Below are 21,735 nucleotides of genomic sequence, written 5' to 3'. Positions count from 1 at the left end.
AGCCGTGTCCCTTTCTTTCTCACAGAGAGTGCGAGTGAAAGACTCTCTTTTACGGACGTAAACAATTTTAAATTTTAGTGAAGCGAGGCGAGTGAGGCTATGTTATAATCGTTCCGTTAACGCTTCCGAGACTGAACCGTATAATAAATAATAAAACTGAGCTATATAATACAATAAAACTGACGTGCCGAAAATCATTTAAAAGTGGTGAGTGCAAATATGACATAATTTGTATGTGAAAATTCAAATGGCCAAAAATTTGACGATTGATAAAGTGAGAATAATAATAACAAGCATCTTTCAAATAATTTTAGCAACATGCTGTGTCAGTTACCAGGTTGCAGTACACGATATTGGGATAGGAATAATAATCACCCAATGTTTAGAGCTCTCTCTGTGGGTATATTATAAATATATCTATTATTGTACCATATTGTTCATTTAATTACAGCCCGATTTACGATAAACTCATAATTTGCCATTATTTTTATGTATGCAGGAAAAACAGTTGAAAGATTGGCAAGAAATATTAAGACTGAAAGGCGTAGTTGATTTCGGTAAAAATGACCGAGTTTGGGTTTTACATTTCAAAGAAGAACATATTGAGCGAGAAAGTATAATATACCAATCCGGTGAAATAGTATCCAAAAAGCCGAGGAAAGTACTGCTTCTGACTCCTACTGCTGTTCCAACAATTTTTCCCACCAACGTATCTAGAAGTTTCCCGTATTGTACCATGCAAGAGAGCCAAACACGATTCACAACAAATGTAAGCACAAGGAAATGAATTTTTTACAAAGCGATATGTTATAATATGTCATTTTCATTTCAGTGGTAAGGCTTGCCTTGGTTATGTGATGAAAAATTCAGTTGGTCGTCAAAAACTCTTCTGCTCCCCGTGCAATAAATATCAGACAAATGCGAAAAGGAGGATGAGAACAGAAGGTAAGATCCATTTGCTGAGAAACATGAAACAGAATCTGTGAGTGAAGTGTAATAAACTTCGTCGTAAAAGTGAGCTTCTTCAAACCAAGGTACGATTCAATGAAGACATTATATAACCGTTCGTCACACATTGTGATTTCCTAAAATTATGAATCCATGAAAATACCATTGTGCCCTTTAAAGTTAAAGGCACTAAAAAAAACCGTGACTTCGCTGAAACAGCAATGCCAAGTAGCAGACAAAACAGCCTTGGAAAAAGCGATTACAAACTACCATTTAATGAACAAGTTAGTATAAAAGCTTGTTCTGCTGCATCAAAAACATCAACACTCAGTGGGTGTATGAATGTGTTCTGACTCGCATTAAAAATAAAAAGGTCTACGAACACCTGCGAAAGCGCAAGATACTCGTGCTTCCTGATATTTCAACATTGAATAGATACGTTAAACGTATCATCCTTATCACGTGATACTTGTATGAAATTCCAGTTGCGCCGTGTGGCCTGCAACTAGTCATACGGTACTGAATTTTATAACATTCTTCAGGCGTTGTTCGTAGCCTTTGATCGACAGGTGTATTTATTTATATCTGTTAGTTTTCCGTACAACTGTTGTTGCTGGTAAAAAGAGAATTTAAAAAAACAAGTCACAGGCTGTAATTTACTCTCATCGTGCGATCACAATGATGAGATTTAATTACACTTTGTTCAATTCATATGAGATTTGAGTTTCTCTGCCAGAGCTTTGCTGTTGCGAATCTTGATGTACATAATTACTTTTGCGTTTACTTATATTCACCATCATACTTAATCCATTGTTACAATCAAACAGATTGCAATTTTCCGTTTGGTCCGTATGGTCTTTTTCATTGGAAATTCATTTTTTTTCACCGGCAAATGGATTTGAATGAATTAAAGATTCGTCGGTAAAAATCGATCTAAATATAGCAAACGTTGAAGAGTCGTTATAAGAAAGTGCAGCGAATTTTTTTTTTCGAACTTCCCTGGAATTGCAATATTTTGTTAGGATTAACTGTAGTTAATTCGAATTAAGTAAATAAGTCTGCTTGTTCTAATATTTTCTTTCAGCGGTTTGATTACAAGTTACAGCGATTTTGTGACAGCGATAGACTTCTGTTGATGATTAGCAACAAACTCTATTTAGAAAAGCCGTCATTCGTTAGATGTCACTCCCAAAATGTAAAGTTCGTGAAAACCGGATTCTTTCAAAACTTCGTACCTCCATAATACGTGTATTATTATTATTGTTACAGCGATCTTGTTATGGAGCGAACGATATAGCTACGATATTTATTCAAATGAATTAACTCAAATGAATCCAATATACCTATATAATACCTATATAAGTACATGTGCACACCTGCAGGCGACATAATTCGAAAAGACGAAATGAGTTGACTGAAATAACTCTAGTATTTGCTTCCGAAAGTCTAATCACAATAGTAATTTTCTGATGACTCTGGGTCATTACCAATGAACGTTATACCTTATAGCCATATTGCTCCATGCGGCAAATATATTCATACATCCATTTATTCACAGTTAAATTTTTCCACACATATTTTTTATCCACCTACACGCCATTATAATTGTATGCACTTGCGAGCGGAATCTATGGCATGTGCGAACGTATTTATAAAGCAATCTATGAATATTGGAAACAGAAATCAACTCGATCAATTAATGTTGTAATTCGATTCATTGCCATCCTGTCACAGACATCTCATGCGCGGTAATAATTTACTGCAAAAAAGAGGTTGTGCCTCCTCTACGGCTGATGCAAGATGCCGCACAGTTTCACGAGACGAGCGAAAAGCTGATCGACCGGGTTTATGTTCGCACAATTATTATAATTTACACATATCCGACGACAACGATGATGATTATGATGATTATCTCGATAGGAAATAGTGCCCACGCTTTATGGTTTTCTCTTTACCAGCGTGGAAAACTAATAGTCTTTTCACATTCCATCGATTCAGACTCTTTCCAGATCCACTACAGTAGCCAAGAAAAATGGCATGTTCAGATGTTCTTTGGACATTTTTTGCTAAATTAATGCTTAATTCGACGCAAACGTCACCCTTAAGACATTCAACATGTCTTAGAGATGCAATTTTTCCTTTCTTTTAACCGGGTTTCCAAATACCATTAAAAGCAAAAGTCGTCGAAGGGATGACGAAGATAATATTAATAAATATAAATCTGCTAAAGTTCATCAATTCACCGTTTGTGAACTTTTGATAAGCATTTTCAAATGAGGCAGGAGCCGAAAGATGGTGTAAGGATGTCTAATATAACAAAGACGTAACGTTTTAAAACATACGTATTAAGAATTGTTTTCGAAGACGTCAATAACGCATATATTACTTTATTCCAAAACATCTCAAAGAAGTCGTTTGTAGGTAATTTAAACGGATACTTTTGTCTGGAAACTCACAGCAGGTTTCCTGGATAAAAAAAAAAAGATGCCACTCGTGTTCAACTTCCTTCCATCAAGTTACCCGCTGTAACAGCAATCCGAGAGTATAATCGTCATAGTTAGAGTTTGTCCATGGATAGAATGTCAGCGTCGATTTCACGGCCAGACAAGTGTTTTTGATGGAATTTTTAGCGAAGTGTCAGGGACCTCAGTTTATTAGACGTAGGTGAGGTTAGCGGAGAAGTGGGCGTAGGATGAGTTCCAATAGCACGTATCAATAACAACAACTCGATGGATAGTATACTAATTTTAGCATTTTTTATCTTCGCTTCGATAAAATGATGCCCCAGCTCGCGATGTTGGTACACAGACACAATGCACATAGAGGCGATGTTTTTATCTAATCTAGCGAAAGATGATCAGATTGAGACGCGGCAAGGTGGCGAGGTTCGTAAATAAATAAGTAAATAAGCAAAATCGAGTAAATATCTTTAGGTATTTATTTGATATATCATATAGATATATATAGATATCTTTATGATAATAATAATGATGTACGAAAGTATGCAAGTCTTATTTAATTAGTCTTATTGCACGTAGATATAGATTTGTATAATATATTATAGTTTTCATGTACAAATTTTTTTTTTGTATTTTGTTTTTTTTCATTATCCGTAATAAGTCTTATGTTGACAGAAGCTTAATTCGGTAAGCTCGTAATATACAATGTATGGTTCTTTTCTTTTCTATCATGCACACACAATATGTATCATATAATCTATAATAATTATGTACATACTTTACAATATAAAGCGCCCCGAGTACCCAGCATGCAAAAAAAAAAAAATAAATAAATAAAAAAAAACGAATATTTTACGACATAACAAAACACTGTTACATTTTTACAAAATCAATTATACGCATTATAGAGAAAAACACACATACGGCGACCGATATTAATGAAAAATAAATACTCTCCCTTTCTCATTCTTTCAAACATCCACGTTATCACACACAGACATACATTCACACCCTCTCTTTTTTACATCTGTTAAAAATATCGTATTATTATACTATACGTAAAAATCACAGTCACACGTTGAATCATGATCAAGCGAGCGTTGATCACGCTGCCAATCTAGGAGGCAGTGGATTCTGTTGATTTTGAACTCGGGGCGCAATAACGGGCAGCAGGCTGAGCCTGAGAGGCTGTGGCTGGGGTTGAACTCGGTCTCGAGAGTGCCGTTTGACGTGCTTCGCGAGGTGGTCGCTGCGCATGAACCGGCGCTGGCAAACAGGACAGACGAACTTTTTCTCGCCGGTGTGCGTCCGTTTGTGTCTGGACAGTTCGTCGCTCCTGGAAAACCGCCTTCCGCAGTCCTCGTGTGGGCAAGGAAAGGGCCGTTCGCCGGTGTGCGTCCGGGTATGGGCCTTCAGGTGGGATGACTTGAAGTAGTTCTTGCCGCATCCCGGGTACTCGCACTCCCAAACGCGGCGTCGAGCGGCCGATGCGGTTACTGACGGAGTCGTCGACGGTGGCGCCACCGACGGTGCAGCAGCCGAAGCTGTAACCAGGAAAAGCGGAGCTCGGGGAAGAACCAGCGGGGAGCCGACGATTCCTGTAACCATTGCGACGGGGGCGGGTTTTGGCGCCAAGAGTTGAAGCTTCGGTTGAGTGCCGCTGGTGTCACGGTCCGTGTTCTTGCTGTTCACGAATATCTCCTCTTTTCGAGTTCCCATTTTGAACTTTAGGCTCTTCAGCACGTTCTCCGTCTGCGGATCAGGCGATGGCCGACGCGGCGGCACCGCTGCGGCCGGACGCTCTTCCCGCGCTCCGGCTGAACTTCCGGGTCTGCAGATTAGATCCGACAGCGTCGCCGGGGTGCATGTGCCGTCACGGTTCGCTCGCATTATCACCGAGGCTCGAGGCGGCTCCGGACTCGGTGGCGGTGTTTCTCCTTCCAAAAGTAACTGTAACCCAATTCGTAAGTCACGGTTTGATTAGAGATGGGTTAGCTAGCTGTTGCGATATTGTATGTATAATGTATCGCGGATTTTTATCGATTCGGCTAAATATAGTTGCAGTTGTGCACTTTGGTCGAATTGTTATAATCAGTGTGTTGTGTAACGATTTGTCGCGCCTACTATTACGACATAAATATCCTGGAAATTGTTTCACTATGATGTATTAAAATTAATATATGGATACGCCTTCAGGTTCCAGGAATCCTCGATTTTATCTAAAGCAAAGGGCAATACTATTGGAAGAATGTTTTCGAATATTGTATAGTCGGTCAACTGAATTCCATATCAATATAAAATATGCTAGTTTTGAAGCTAGCTTGATCTAAAAGACGTCGTTCATTATAAAAATCTTGAAGATCTTCCAGAAATTGTTCAAGGCTGCTTTTCAAGATTTAATGTTCCGATGTCAATGGCGTCGCGAGGTATGAGAATGCGTCTTATCAAGACGTCATAAACTGCGAAATATGTCCTACAACTAGAGACTTGCACCGAATCTGATAACGTTCTTGTACGAAATCTTGTTTCAGAATTGGCCCGTATGAACATTGTGCTGAAAAGATAACCTATTTTTTCTTTCAAATAGCTCTATCGCATGTATCCAATTTGGATCGTCTCAGTAATAATCAATTGTGAATACGTCTCGAGGATATGTTCAGATTAATAGATTTAAATGTGAAGTTGTCCATGATTCGCTGTGTGAATTTGGATATTTACGGTGAAAAGACGTCTCAACAGTTTGAGCAACGACTATAAGGCGTCCAAACAAGAGAAAATCACGTTGGTTAGAGTCCAATACATGTTACTCGATCGGTTATTTTCGGCGCATAAGTCAGGTTTCAGTGTTAGGTTTTATTTTGAAAAAACCTTTGTTTTCACGCGGTAGCGCTACGCATTTTTTTTTCACTTATTACATGTACCGGATTTCTTTGTGCATTTTTATCCGCATACAACCATCCAACGCAAACGTGTTTGGACAGCTGTTGCGTCTTTCGCTGCTCTGGATTGCATCGACCTCGATTCGCCCGGTATTGTTCATGGAGTGAATATCGAAATCCGCATTACGGGAAAGGATCGCGATAATAAGTCGCAGTAAAATGCGGCTTAAATCGACACGTAGACCTCAGCATGATGCATATAAATACATATACAATAAACACTAAACCAGATAAGATAATCACCTTGGCAAGTTCGCATTTCTCGACACATCGTCGTTTGTTCGGTGGTTCATCATCCTCACCATCGGATGGCTGCGGTGTTGGCGGTAGGTCAGGATGCGTCGAAGCTGTCCTGTAGTTCAAGTTTGCTTTTATAATGCCGTTTCCATTGTTGTTGTTGTTGTTGTTGCTGTTGCTCTTGACGGCGTTGTTACCGCTGTTGCAACACCCTTTTGCGGATAGTTTATCACCGAGGAGCGCAGCTACGCTAAAGGACAATTGCATCGGTTCTACCTGTTGAAAAAGAAGAACGGAAACAAAAGAAACGTTAGAACATTTTCAAAATACAACGAAAAGCGCGTAATTTGATATTGTTATATCACAACACGCGAAGTATCGGGAGTATGGAAATTCGGTTTTGTAATTGACAAGCTTTGTCAGGTTTTAGGATCAAGTAAAACTTACGTGCGTTGGCCTGAGCCTTGGTGACGCTGGGGGCGAAAGAGGAGTCTGTACGATTTCCATGTTACTTTATATATTTCGCCTCACTCTTCTCTGGTAATTCTTTTCTGTTTATTTTTCAAAAATTGTCGTTCGAACAACAATCAGCGCAACGTACAGTGTAACTCGTGTACATGTACATATACGGGTTGAATTGTGTTCAAAAGTTCTTGGTCCTTTCGGTTTGGTCTTTCTCTGTGTTAAGTACGTTGTGTAATTGACATTCGACGAACAGTAACAACGACCAAATATCAAATACAGAGAGTTTTTCTCGTAATATTTGAAAAAATGACGAAGTGCAGCAAGGAGCGGAAAATGTAAATCCCGCCTCGCTACCGAACGTCCCGATGTGTAATGAGACTTTCTCACGTCGTCGGGCATCAGCCAGCCAGCAGCAGCAGCAGCCCAGGACGTGTTGTTGTCGGGTGTGTGCGCCCGATCATGCAGCGTGCGGTCGATCGGCCAATCCCGAGGAGGGGCTCGTCTCCAACGGCCAATTACCGCTCGGCTCCCAGTTGGTCACCGCATGATCACCGGCGTGCTGTTCACGTGTTCGCGGCCTGACTGAGGCCGTGATCGTGACGTCACCCCGCGTGGCGTACGGTCGATACGTCATGGCGCACCCCGAGCGTCACGCCGCCGCGAACGTACCGATGAGAGTCGTGACCCCACCTTCGGATCGAACAGAGATGCACTCAAAGTCGAGCCCATTGACCAGCCTCCGTCACCTCGGGGTACCTCGAGGAACCTCCGTGTCCGTTTTTCGTTTCGATCACGCATCAAGCGTGCGGTTGTAATGCGTTTTCACACACCGTGTCTCGTTTATTTATAGCAAAGTTTTGATTCGGCGTCTGTCGTTTCGATTCTCTCACGTTTTCCACGTCCAAACTTCCCAGAATGCAGACGTACTGAAATTCAGAAAGACGCCCAACAAAAGCGTCAGGTTCCTAATAAGACTTTCATATACCTATAGCACTTTCTTGGGTATCCAGGTTTGTGTAATTTTACGTCTATGGTTTCGATTCACTCAAGTTTTCCTTGTCCTAGAACCTTCTAAAATTCAGGCGGTGTGAAAATCCGAAGAAATGCCTGTGGAAGTATAATATTATTAACACGTTTTGCAGCCATCCTTAGTCCCATCTTTTTGTGAACAAGACTTTTCAGTTCGTAATCCGAAAAGCTAAGACGACTTTAACGACTTTAAGACGTCCTCAAGACATAATGTCTTATCTAAGCTCCAATACCTACAGCAAGATTACTTCTCGAAACTTCTGTGTCAGTCAAAATACGTCTCAAAGATTATTTTCGAGTCAAAGAACAATTTCTTGCCACAATTAGCTGGGTTGACAATATTTATAAATAATCCTCAGTTGTTAATCTCTTGAATATTGGGTAAAAATAACAAATACGGATTGATTTCATTGCGTTTATCTCTGAAAACAGATTTGAAGACTTCTGGATTGTTTGCGGAATGTTACAGCTCCTTCAATTCACCCCTTGAATTTGATTATTAAGATAACCTCGGTGTTTATTTATAGAATTAAAAACTGCCGATATTCGAAAACTTTTTTTTCAAATTACTTGGACTCTCCTTAATTTACACATCATGTCCATTTTCGGGAGAAATCCGAAATGTTTGCGTATATGTGAAATTAATTTACTCAAAATGCTCCAAAACTGATACTTCCGCCACTAAAAACTCGAATTTCACAGAAATATTTAATCGTTATCGGTCAATAACCGGTTCTAAAAAGTTTGTACATGTGAAGTCAATGAAGTCAAACACTCTAAAATTTATTCAAGATTTCAATGATATTTTTTTGGATCCGACGTCTGTGCCGTGTTGGAAGTGTGAAATGCCTTTTGTGCATACAGTACGTATCGCGGTAATCGCATTTTATACGCAGTTCATTTCATTTATATTTCTCTTTGTTTTCCCATTTTATAGTGATGATGAGGGTCTATTTTTATTCCAGTTTTTCCTCACGGAATAATACATCTTATTAGAACACATTTTACAGCGATCCTAAATAACAAAATTAAAAATAGAAAACAACGTCATTAGAATTATAAATTCTGCTCAAACGAGAACACTGTACGGAACCTTCAATTTGACGGCTCGAGGCCAGAGCAAAACGAACGATCGAGTCCAGTTTAGCGGATTCTTCTCACTATTCTCTTTTTTATTTTGTAGAATTAAATTTTTCAAGTTATTTCCTTTTGAGTTAGAAGTGTGCGGCGTATCAATTCACGAACTTCACGGGCTGGAGATCATCATGCGAAACAATCGATTATGCCCGAATTGATTAACATATCCATTATCTTCTTCGACCGTTAATTTCTTTCATGATTTTCTAATCACGCTGGTTTCGAAATATTGCGCGTAGTACCACTGAAATGTCGAATGAAGCAAAAATTCAGCCGAACAATAGATGCGTGAATAGATGTCCATTACACGCCTTGCGTACATTTCTAGAGTCTTATAAGTCTTTGGAATGAAAACTGAGAACTCATGAAGAGGCTTTATTTTCCGTAGATTTTCAAATTACATACGTTTTTTACATTGGGCAGCTTAATATGTCTCAAAGTTTCCTAGGATAGATGTTTTAAAAAATTTATTCCAGTCTGAGAACACAATTTTTGAAATCGAAGAGTGGTCAATGAAACAGCAAATTCGACAAAGGTCAGATTAATCGAATGAGAGGGAAGGGAATAATAGAAAAAAGTGGTGTTTAGAAACGAGTAAAGAATACCGAAGGTTGTTTTCCATGCCTGCACATATCTGGACTAGCTGACGTTAGAAAATGTCGTTGATAAAAAGCAAACAAATAAAATACGGCTCGTTGGCAATACCATTGATAAGATTGACTCGATACGATCAAGTATGTGTAGCATTATTATATATATATGTACTCGTGAAAGAGCGATACCAGCTGCTGGAAGCAAGAAGATGTGAGAGATCGATGATGTCGCAATTCGCGAGTATAGAAATAAGCAACCGTGTATTAATATTCCATCTATAATAGGAACAGCGTTCAATTCCGAGAATCCGCCTCGAGACATACTGTATCATGAAATTGAGCATTGATATTGTAACGATCACACTGTTAACGCAATAATTGTCCAGTGACCAGAGACGACGCGATGACGTAGAGAGTCGCTCTCTACTTTTTTTTTCCACATCAATAGAATTATTCATACGACCGCCGCTTCGAGTGGCACGAGAGACGCTCGATTTCGTTTGCGTTTACGCGCGTACAACTGTGTCTGACACTCTACTATGTCTATATGCGCCAGAAATGAGGTGACAGAAATCAGCTGTTCTTGTTATTGCCTCGTCGCTCCGTTCAGTTTATACTTGGATCCACGCGGCGGTTGCCGCAGGTGCCAATTTCCGTCTCGCGCTTTTCTCCCCCTGATTCTATTACTGACTGATTCGCTCCACGAGTAACAAAATACGGCGATCGTCGGTTATTGCAATTGGCCAAATACGCTCTTCTTTGCCGACTGTAAATATCAGCCAAGCGCAGCCTCTTTTTAATGAACTTGAGTCTTATCGTTTTTGGAAAGTTTCAGGTAATCTCGTGCGGTACATTTTTTCTTTTGATTTTATTTCTTTAACCTTCGAATTACCGTGAGACATTTGATTATCATCTGCGAGCTAAATTCAGTGTGCAAGGAATACTTGTATTTACGATAACCGTTACGATCCCGCTATATTACCATCACTATATGCTAATAATTCATATCGTTGTTTAAACAACGATCAAGAGCTACTGAGACAAATGAATTTAAAAAAATACACGAAAAATTATAACAGTAATTAGGTATCGAATTCAATATTTTTTTCAATATATTTTCGCTCGAACAAATTTCATTGAATATGTGTATCAAAATTATTCTCCAGTTATTTGTGAATTTGCAGGTTAGTTATATTTATTTGAACAATTAGAGTTTTTCTCGATTCAATCAACTCTTCAAAACCAATTGTGTATAATATCATTTGCATTCATTTATACGAATGTAAAGTTTCTGAAAAAATGTCAAAACTCTTGTTCCAACCTCTACGTTATTCAATGATAAATTTGTTAAATTGAATATTTAATATCTTTCCGTAAAATTTTAGCTCTCATGCTTAATTTCATAATCTTCATTTGACTTAAAACTCATATACTTGTAAAACATTTTCAACATATTGTACGGGTATAGAGTTTATTTGCGCTTGATGTCCACGCCCTGTTCAGACGCGGCTATTTTCTATGTCTGATCGAACTGGTATTTTTTTTCCTCTCACGTTGTTTGTTTTATTTTTCGTGAGAATTTTGTTCGTTATTCAAACAATATTTAGAATTCTTGGATATACGTCTTTTTTACGGTTATTCAAACAGTAATTCAAAGGCCATCGCAATCATGTGTGCACTGTCCATTGCTATTCTAAAAGCTTGATACTATTTTGTTATGAAAGCGGTTATATTATTACGTACAGCATCGTCGGTTAATAAAGATTGTTGATGTTTCAGCAATGAAACATTAAGCATGATGCCTGTAAAATGACAATTTGTTGAAATATATGAAATTAAATTTTCAAAATATTATATAATCTATACCGTTAGTCTATTTGTTTGGTGAATTTATTTTCATTTCACTTGAAAAATATGTAAAAAATAAATAAAAACAATAATACTATTACTCGCGCAGTGATATAAATACATTTGGACTTTTTTTTAAAGAATGTTGTTATAATTGGATTAACGGTATATGCAAAATCAATTTTACGCTGTCTCAATATTTTAAGCGTCAGTCTCAGTTAATCGTTAATTTCAATTTTAAAAAAGTTATATAATTATACGTGATATTCATTCGTCAATATTATATTAAAGATACATTATTGAAAGGCCTAAAAATTAAAATACTCAAATTTTTCACTGTTTCCCAACGGAACACAAAATTACAATATAATTTACATATTTATCAACTTTAAAGATACATCAGAAATAAGTTTTTCTTCATTAACAGTCGAATTAAGAAAATAAGTAAGTAAGAAGACGTATCAAGAAATTCAAATTCTATGCTACATTGGGGTATCAAAAAAAAAGGTTTCTTAAGGTGCCCAACTATCTAAAAAACGTGGCTTAGCCTGCATAAATTGAGTGAAACAATTGTTTCCAGATATGAGAATGATTCAATGTTCAAAATTGGTATTAGAGAATCGGTTCCTTGAAATCGCCATCCTTAGTTCAATCTGCAGACCAAGATCAATCCTTATTATTAATTTCTTCAAGAGATAGTCGTACATTGAATATTTATCAATTTATTCTATTCGTATAAGCTGTGTTGATTTCTTAAAAAATATAAGTTTCAAAAATACCAAAATTATAACCAAAGTCTTACATGTCATACTTCATGGTGATTTGCTTTAAAATTGTTTGAAATGTAGTAAATTCGTTCGATTTCACTTTAATTACTATATACATATATACATTTACATTTACATAGAAATACATTTTGATACAATCCTGCCATCGTTGAATATTTAATTTTACAACACTACACTGATATCGATTATGATCAGTAAGTGGCAATATTTAACTGACTACTTTCAAAGAAATTTTCGTAGTTTGCGACTACAATAATTTGATAAATGCTCAATGCACGAATATCTTATAATAAAATTAACAAGAATATCGATTTTTGGCCAACCAACTTCCGTATCGTGTAAAAGTATTCAATTGAAGTCTAGTATTACAGTTAATAAGAAAGCACTAGGCCACTTTCGACGCTGTAAGAATTCTCTCTTCCCCTACCAGCAGCCGATAATGCCGCGATCCATCCGCTGCCATCGGTTAAGAAGGGCGATACGGCTTTCCAAAGCGCGTTACCAACTGTAGTTAAGGATGTAGGTTCGGTAGGATCTCGATCACCGCGCCGTGCGAGATTTTCCGGCGCTGGTCCGTCGGCGTCCGACAAAGTCGTCCGGCGTTAGCGGCGCGTTCATAGTAAACGCGCGGCGAGCGGTGTTATACAGAGACAGAATTGGTGGGGGAGTTTTGTTTGGCTTCAAGTTTGTTTAGTTGCCCGCTGACAGCGGCCGAGGAAACGTCAATGACGCCGCGTGTCCGCATGGGGGGGCGGTAGTATCGTATGTAGTATCACAATACGCGCCTTGCCGTCTCTTCCGAGGTTTACTTCCACGTGTGTTTGTCCATCTGTCTCTCCCTGTCCGTCGTTCGTAAATCGAAAAATCGAAAACAAGTAGAGAACCAAGCGAAGTAATAAGAATAAAAGAATAACGAAAACAATTTACAATACAGACTCGTCAAACTGTACAGAGAGAGGCGTGTCTGCGTCGTGTAGTTTTCGTTTTAATCGATCTTTTTCCCCACCTTTTGCTTTTTCTTACAACCAATTACGAATTGACGTTTATGTAATACACATTCAGTTGTGTATAAATTTAAAAACGAATCTTCCCCGCTAAAATTGAGCAGCAGTGTGCGTGTTGCAATATTCGAATACGAATCCGCTGACTTCGTTTTTTTTTCTTGTGTTATATCAATTACCAATTGCGGTGGTTCGTCTTTTTTTTTTGTGTTTTGTTATTATTTTTTATCACTGTTTGTTTAATCAGTCTTTATCCTTCTGTTAATGTCATCTTCGTCCCCGGTGTCGTGCTATGCAAATGCTTGTGTAAAACGTGATCGTTTGTTTCGTTAATTCGTACGTTTTGTCATTCATTATTTTTGTCTTTTGAATCTTTGAACATTTATTGTTCGAAAGTTTTGTTCTTGTGATTTTATATTTTTCACTGTTGTTACAGTTATTCGATTCATTCGATGGTAATAATAGAAATATTGATAAAAATAATTAAAAGTAATAAATAATAACAATAAAAAAAAGCAACAATAAAAACAATATAAACAATCGTCATTATTGTTGTCAGTTGCCTATTTAAAACATACAAAATACACTGTATTATACATCCATATTAACGTCAATCTGCAACTGTTGTTAAATAAACATACAAAAATCATGACGATGTTGCCGCTTATTTGGTGATGGCAGAACGAAGAGGATGTCACGCCGCAAGCAGAGCAACCCAAAGCCAATAAAGCGTGAGTGTTCCGCTTTTAAGCGTTCAAGCTTTTATATATATATACGTATTGTTCATTTTTCTCTTACTCTCCTTCTTTCTCTGTGTTTATTCGTTTGTCGTGTTTACCTCGCGTGCGTGCGGTATTGCTCTTTCCTCGTTTTCTCCTCTTTTTGTTATCTCGATTTTCGTCCACCTTTTCTCTTCTTGGTATCCTTTCACTAAAAAAACATCACATGCAGGTATGGCTGTGATGAGATCAATCAGTATGACGTATTTTCAACCGTTTCCTTGATAGTTTCCGGTTTTCGCGATGTTTCTCACAGTTAGTACGTATTTAACCAAAACAAAGAAAACCCATTACAAGACCGTTTCATTCTCTATCTTCGTTTATAAACTTTCTACGTAACCCTGCAACAACACGCGAATCAAATTCTTGACCAAATTCATCCTTCTTCGATAACGGAATCAATAGACATTTGAATTTCACCGTTTTCGCGCGCGCGCCAAATTCAATTCCATGAATTTAAAAAATTGAATTCAAACGTCCGCGCCCATTAGCGCGTGTCGAGTCGAGTCGCGTTGCGTTACGCTAAAGCAGCGAGCACGTGTCCCCCGGAAATTCCCGCCCTATTATCGCTCCTCTTCACGCCTCCCCTCCGCCGCTCTTCCGATCCTCCCTCTACCCTATGGTGCCGGGCTACCCCAATTCTTGCGTGCCATGCCGCGCGAGACGGTCAGGTTGGGTATGGTTGGGTTTCGTTTCGTTTCGTTTCGTTTCGTTTCGTTTTGTTTTATTTTGTTTCGTTTTGTTCCGTTGCGCTGGCATTGATTATAATGTGACGTGTCATTAAGTTCGTCAATTTCACTAGGAAATTGTTCAAACTACCCTCAATTTTTCTCAAAACATTTCGTGTAATAATATAAATTCCGATAAAGTGTAAATTTCAACCCTCAAAAATGATCGAAAATTTCGGTTCTAATCAATAAAAATGTCTTCATTTTAACACGATGCTTACATTTTTGTGTAAGCCGTCATTTTCAAGTCCTATAACTAACGCTTCATTTTTTAACGTCTTTAAATAAGAAAACTCATTCCTTTAGTTGTTCTAATCATGTATGTAAAAATATCCCAATTATTCCAAAATCACTGCGGTTAATTACAACGATTTTCATTTCACAATAATCTCTATATTCATCACGTCAATGAAATTATGAAGTGCCACAGAACAATTATTTTTTTTTTTCAAGTTAAAAAACTGACGATGAGAATAGGTAATGCGAAAGCATGCGTGGTTTCTTACCCGTTGTTCTTGAAATGCTTTTCCAGCACTGCGAATGACTGTGTGGAGCGCAGCAAAGCGAGTATAATGAAAGTAATTATCCTGATTAGCGTGGTATAATAAATAGCCTGTATTGCATGCTACAAAAGCGCAGCAATGGTATTGAAAAAAAGGTGGCAAATTAAGTGAATTATGCACTTGCAAGTAGATTTCGATCTCTTTTTCTTTCCAGAAAAGTAACTTTTCCACGTCTATTATAGCCGGTGAGACGGATAAATGTTATTAGGATATTAATCCAACGGTAGAATGGTATCATAAAACAAGGCAAACAAAATCGTAGTACAAAAATATCGTCAGTAAATTTTGGCTCAGCAGAATCTACCAACGTTGTTCTATAAAAATCACGATTAGTCTAGTATAAATTTTATCTTGTAATTGTTACCTGTGTTAATATATAATATTATATACTGAGTTAAGCGAGCCTGAAACTTGATTATTGATCTGGAGTTTAGAATAATCTTTTTTTTTTCAAAAAGTATCGATATTAATAAAACGTTTTGAAGAAAAATCCTCAGCGTGACCGAATTTGTTGTGCTCACAGAGTATATACCTGTATATATTTCCTGTATAACGATACAGGAGGTAATTAGCGAGTCCGTAAACTGGTTCCCCTAATTTCGTGAGCAAACTTTAATAGTGGTGTCAACGATCACGCGGTACAGGTATCAAATTGATGTTTCGAAACGCGTTGGCTGTGTACCGTGTCAATAATAATTGTTGACCGTGTACTACTCTCGATGAGGACAACTGTAATACCCACATGACCTAATTGATGCAGGCGGGTACGAAACACCGGTAGCTGGGTGTTGTCTAAATATTATTGCCCTGTACGCAACAGCTAATTTCGATGCACAGGTTTGCGGTGTGAATTGAATGCGGCGATTATTGCCCTAGAACTATTGCAATTCTTCGTTGCTGACTGTTGCAATTCTGTATAATCTTTCCATTACAATTCAGATGATTTATTGTATGTGATTCACGAAGATGAAGTCAGCAAAACGTCGGTAAAAAGTACACGAGAAGTTGGAAAATTTCGTGTTGCAAAAGTTTGGCAGAATCGAAAATGGTGTCGCTGAACGTCGTCAGCGAAGTTTGTAGAAAAAAATTTGTTCAATTCGGTGTGTTGATTGACTTGTTGAATGAGAGTTATTTAAAAGAAATCCATCTTTGAGTGACTGAGAACACCGAAGGTGATAGAAATTTAATTTCAATACAACATCGATTCTGATTCGAATACTTATTAATAGTCAGCAGTTGGTGGTGAATTGAGTTTCATAAGCTTACAAAGTCTTACATCGCTTTGAATAGAATATTATGCCGTATACATTTCAGGGGATGCTATCCAACGATTTCGACCGACGTAGACTGACATATTTCCAAATATCCAGATCCATGGATCTCAAATGCTAAAAAGGGCATACCTAACAGCCAATTGTACATGTAATCCTGAACAAAAATGTGCCGGAGACATCTAGCTTCATGCAAAAATATAGGAATAGCATAATATTTACGAAATCATTATAATTGACTGTCGCGATTTGTAATCTTCATACCATTTTTTTATTTCTGTAAGAAACCAGACTTTTTTGGCATGTTTCTATAAAGATTTGCATGTCGGATTGTGCTTTTATGCTCTTTTACGCATTTGAAATTTGTGGTCTTGGATATTTTAAAATAACGAAGCTGATAGCTTCAGCTTCATTTGGAAATATGCCAGTCTATGTCGAAGGCGTGTATAGCATCCCCTTAAAGAGTAAAAGAATTGATAAATATCGGATCAATTGTCTGAACGTATATTTTTTGAAAAGGAAAGCATGTGAAATAACCTAAAGAAATCAAGAGCAATCCTCAGGAAAATCCTTCGGAAAGATCAAACATTGCATAATTCCCTCTATAATATTAAATTTCAAAGCGGTTGCAGTTAATAAGCTTATTGAAATAACGCATGTTAGGAGAACTCGTTATTTCGCAGCTTAAGGATAGTCTGGAATTCCGTAAACCGTGATAAAGCAAATTATGCTAATGTTTTGTGAACTTGTACTCCTTCAAAGTCAATCCAAAATTCTAAAAAAGTGGTTTTCCCCTATTGCTCCGTGTTACGTTAGCAACTTCAACCTCGTGAATTTCGAGGATTAGTTAGGGATTTTAAATTTAATTAAAGTTTTGCCGACGGTACCTAAATTGATGGTACAATTGACCGAAAACAAATTCATTCGCTGACATCGCGAGTTCTTTTTGGCCGTGGATTTGATCACTAGCTTCCTTTTTTCGAATGAAAAGGTGCGTAGAAAGAAGACAACGTGGACTGAATTGTCGTTCGTCGAGCGGTCAGAAACGGTCGTCATTTATCTTGTAGACCGCGATTTTACAAACGACGTGTCGTCGACGTTCAGCGTGTGATATCGTATTGTACTATGTGTCATATAAGCCTGTGGCCTGTGCTGTGGTTCGGTAAACGGGTTTACCGCTAGTAATGCTGTGCTGAGTCGCGTGTGCACTCATGGACGTTGGACACGGTCGCATACAATCACCTAAACCGAGCGCTGATATTAGCTGTATATTCATGATTGCGGTACATTTTATGCATACATAATCTGCGAAAGTGTTCAGTTCTCTGTGGTTGTGCACCTTCGTATCCAGTCCCACACAATTCCTTTTTGCCTTTTGTACAACACAAGTCCCATGATCGCTCCTCAGCTTCGGACGTGTTTTCGATTAAATTTAACTTGTATAATATTGTGATATCGTAATATTGTAAGATACATACGCTAACGTGTGCAAATTCACACCTGCTAGATTATTCTCAGTTAGTGAAAATTTGTTGTGAATTTAAATTTCTGATCGATGATTGATCTAATGGTAAGATAAATCCTCAAGCATCGCCAGATCCGTGTTCAGAGTCGTTGCTAGTTATGTATAATCGATTACTTTGAAGATCAGTAGGCAGAGATTCGGTGTGAGTAATGCGAAAGTAATTTTCTTCTGAGGACAATGAGGATGATGATTCATACTCACAGTCGCTTTAAATCAACCAAAGCTCACGTCCTGAATCTTACACTCGTTCAAGTTGTCGAAAGTCGAACACGCCATGTCTCTTGATATCTTACCAGGAACCCCAATAGTTGTTAAATTCACTAGATATTTCGCATGGTCATCTTCAGGATTCGTTAAAGTCTTTCCACATCTGCAAACCTATCTTGGGTTCGTATTTCACACTGTGCATTGAGCGTTCGACAGTAAACTGAGTATTTCAGTTCCGTATTTCTACTCTAATTTGATCTACGATCAAAAACACTCATTGCAAGATAGTAAGATACTGTCGAAGTGTTTATACAACTGGACTATTGAAGGTGGCCATGAGTGCGAAACGAGGTTTTCGACGGATTAATGAATCATTGGACTTTGGTGCTCAAAATGTATAACCGGTTTCACGTGTACCCGAAGCTGTGATCGACAACTCTGGTCATAAGGTCTTGAAGACCAAACAAAACTTGTTAAGCCATCCAAAAGTCTGTAATGGTGAACTCGAGGCTATACATATGAAATTGACACATGGAATCGTTCATCGTCAAAATTCGATCGATCTAAATTTCAGATACATAGTTTCACTCTTTTATTCCCGACTGTCAAAGTCACCCAGATTACTGGTTCAACTCTGAAAGTTTTAGTCCCATCAATCGGTGTCAAACTTGACATGGCCTCAGTATGTGTAATGAAATGATTGGGGGATGGTCTGAACACCTATAAAAACATGTGCGAAGGATACCGCGCTGACGGGCTGTCGCACCCCGATTCTCGTGGAGGAGTTCCCAGTCCAGAGAGAAGCTACGGTGGCCAGCTGCGGTATCCCGGCTGAGTGCGTTGGTGCCTGTTTGCTCACTGCGATCAGTAGGAAAGGAGGTGGGAAGAGGGAAGGAGGGCCGCCCTAGTCGGACACCATTCCAGCGATGCTGCGCACGTGTTGCGCTCGCGTATGGGCCTTGGAGTGACACTACAATGCGGTGTAGCAATTTGTAGGCCGCCTTCTTCTCCCTTTCTTCTTCTTGTTCTCCTTCTCTTCAGCTTCTTCCTTCTCTTCTTCTTCTTGTTCTTCTCCTTCTTCTTCTTCCTCTTGCGCCTGTATTTACGAGGCTCGCACAGTCCGCTCGTATCGGTTTCGGTGCGGGAAATCAGAGGCGCGGAGTGCGGCCACCTCCGCGGTCTTGGAGGCCTAACTAGGCGAGATCCCGAAGGCGATAGACTCGCAGTTCAGAGTCCAGAGACGTTCGTCTCAGCGACAACCGGAGTGAGGATAACCACGCCGCTGGCTTTCCTTTTTAGTAGCTTTGGTGGATGCAGATGTTGCAGTGCAAGGTTAAGGTGCCCATCCATCCATGCTATGCACTTATCCTCTCTGTTCACGATGTCATCGATGCTAAGATTCAACCTTGAGGTGCCTGAATTGTGATGTACTAAGTCAGGTGGACGCGGTTCGATGGTTAGCCACTGCTCGTTCAAGAACGGCTTCCAAGAACCTGAACAACGCGGTCGCCACTTGAATACCGATCGTTAAAAAGATCCCCAATTCTAGTGTTCACCAGCCGTCATCTGTTTCTTCGATTTCAATTTAGGATTCACTCGGTGCACTCATCACCATTCTATTTTTATCGTGTTTTAAGTGTAGGAGTTGCGGCGAAGTTAATCCTCAAGATATTTGAGAATCGGTTGCGTTGAAAAACCGTTACGTCGACTGACAAGAAGTCGTCATCGGTTCGAAATTTAACTTGTTCCTTTTCAATTTTGTTCAATAGCTTTTCGACTGCTCTACTTTCAAAATCTCGTGAAACATTTCACTCAATTCTGAAACTATGTAACTGAAGTTTTGATCAATCAAGTTTGATAGCAAACTCGAATGGTCATTGATGCTAATTTCCGATATGCAGAAAATAATTGTATAGTTACGGCCGTGAATCGGACCGAACCGTTCTTCTGTTTTCGGTAATTTCATTCCACTTACAATTTCAAGTGTTCAAGATTGATCGATCAAAAAAACTTGAAACACACATGAAAATGACTGTAATCATCTATTTGTTCTAATAAAGAACGACTTGGTTCTTTCGTGTATTCAGGTTCTGATCGTTCCTCAAAAATGTAAAAGCCTAATAACATGTGAATTCGATGATTTCCTCCCGTGGTCCTTAAACGTGTGTCAGTCCTTACTGAAAACCAATCCAAGAGTAAGTAGGATAAGAATACAAACCAGTGGTTGTTCAACTCTTAATTCGTTTGGTGAGTTCGCTCTCTCTTCGCCGCAGGTCGATCAGGATTAAGCAATTCGTGGAAAAGGATCATGCAGGAGTCGGCGACCGTGAGCCGGTCTGCGGTCTCGTCCTGAGCGGTTCACGACCGGAATCCCGCGAGCGGAAAGGTCTGATAATTCGAAGCGAGCCGCCCGCGCCCGAATGTCGATGGTTAACGATGTGGGTTATCTCCAGAGTGAGATAATTCTCACTGCGCGGCGCCATGGCTATTTTAACAGGAATGTGCGGTACCACAGATACAGCGGGCGCTGCTCATACGCGTCAGATATTTTCAGGTATTTCGGGACGCCTTGAACAGCGACGGAGTTCCGTGCCGCATGGGCTCTTTACTAAAAATTGTCTTCCTCCGTCGTTTTTTCCCCCTTTGTTCGACTCTCTTCTTCTCTTGTTATACTTACCCTGCAGTTTATCGCTTTCTCTCCTCATCGACTATATTTCGTAGGTACTCACACGCATATATGTACACACGGACCCCAGCAGCAGCAGCTCCTTTCTCAGCCCGTGATCGGGACGCGATGATATAATGTGGGAGGTAACTTTGCCCGAGATACAGTCTGCGCCCCGGCGCTGTACATACTACAACGTGTAGGTATATCCTCTTCAGCATCATCTCAACTCTGCTCTCCGGTGTGTTATATACTAGTATGATTCGAGTTCAAATTAGTATCTTGATGTAGTGCCTATATACTCCCAGGACTCGATATATATCAAGGAGTATCGTTCGGTCCTCTTATTTCTCCAAGGATCGTGTCCTTCCTCCTTCTTCCACTACGCCTTCTTTCTCATCGCTCGCTTATCTTCAATGATGTTCGGCACTGAGCCTTGTGCCAGTATGTGTAAGACGATGAAATCCGATACCTAAAGCCTTCTGTTCCAAACGATTATACCTCATAGCCTGTATGAGCATCGCCTTCTATTTCATTCTCTTCTCCTTTCGCC

The 21,735-nt window shown here is 39.0% G+C and overlaps 2 protein-coding genes and 1 long non-coding RNA gene across 5 annotated transcripts in view; 2 read left to right on the top strand and 1 right to left on the bottom strand.

Moving 5' to 3' along the window:
* The first annotated feature begins 38 nt into the window (after positions 1 to 38).
* LOC124294439 lies at positions 39 to 3,490 on the top strand. Of its 2 annotated transcripts, XR_006904302.1 has the most exons (4): positions 39 to 207; positions 315 to 396; positions 500 to 769; positions 833 to 3,490. It is a non-coding gene; the product is annotated as an uncharacterized LOC124294439 (long non-coding RNA). The 2 variants fall into 2 exon arrangements; XR_006904301.1 differs by having other exon boundaries at positions 62 to 396.
* A 378-nt stretch (positions 3,491 to 3,868) lies between these two features.
* On the bottom strand, positions 3,869 to 7,465 carry LOC107219382 (Krueppel-like factor 10). The gene is made up of 3 exons (XM_015657579.2): positions 7,031 to 7,465; positions 6,590 to 6,859; positions 3,869 to 5,357 (listed from the first exon to the last, which is right to left on the bottom strand). Exons 1-3 carry the CDS (start codon positions 7,088 to 7,090, stop codon positions 4,512 to 4,514), a joined length of 1,176 nt encoding a protein of 391 aa, XP_015513065.2. The 5' UTR covers positions 7,091 to 7,465; the 3' UTR covers positions 3,869 to 4,511.
* Positions 7,466 to 13,633: 6,168 nt separating this feature from the next.
* LOC107219375 (zinc finger protein ush) overlaps positions 13,634 to 21,735 on the top strand; it is a 125,261-nt gene continuing 117,159 nt past the window's right edge. The window contains exons 1-2 of one of the 2 annotated variants that reach the window (XM_046739434.1): positions 13,634 to 13,780; positions 13,881 to 14,175. In XM_046739434.1, the coding sequence (XP_046595390.1) occupies positions 14,136 to 14,175 (40 nt within the window). In that variant the 5' untranslated portion in view covers positions 13,634 to 13,780; positions 13,881 to 14,135. The remainder of the gene's footprint in view (positions 13,781 to 13,880; positions 14,176 to 21,735) is intronic. The other variant, XM_046739435.1, reaches the window with a different exon arrangement.

The sequence above is a fragment of the Neodiprion lecontei genome, chromosome 5 (assembly GCF_021901455.1).
Source record: "Neodiprion lecontei isolate iyNeoLeco1 chromosome 5, iyNeoLeco1.1, whole genome shotgun sequence".
NCBI classification, from domain to species: domain Eukaryota; kingdom Metazoa; phylum Arthropoda; class Insecta; order Hymenoptera; family Diprionidae; genus Neodiprion; species Neodiprion lecontei.
This window is presented reverse-complemented; position numbering and strand designations above follow the sequence as displayed.

Bases quoted from the DNA above. Each gene is read 5' to 3' on its own strand.
- LOC107219382 (XM_015657579.2), bottom strand. From the start codon at position 7,090: ATGGAAATCGTACAGACTCCTCTTTCGCCCCCAGCGTCACCAAGGCTC. The intron at 6,860-7,030 runs GTAAGTTTTACT...CTTTTTCAACAG, and splicing joins CAAGGCTCAGGCCAACGCAC to GTAGAACCGATGCAATTGTC. The intron at 5,358-6,589 runs GTGATTATCTTA...ATTGGGTTACAG, and splicing joins AGAAATGCGAACTTGCCAAG to TTACTTTTGGAAGGAGAAAC.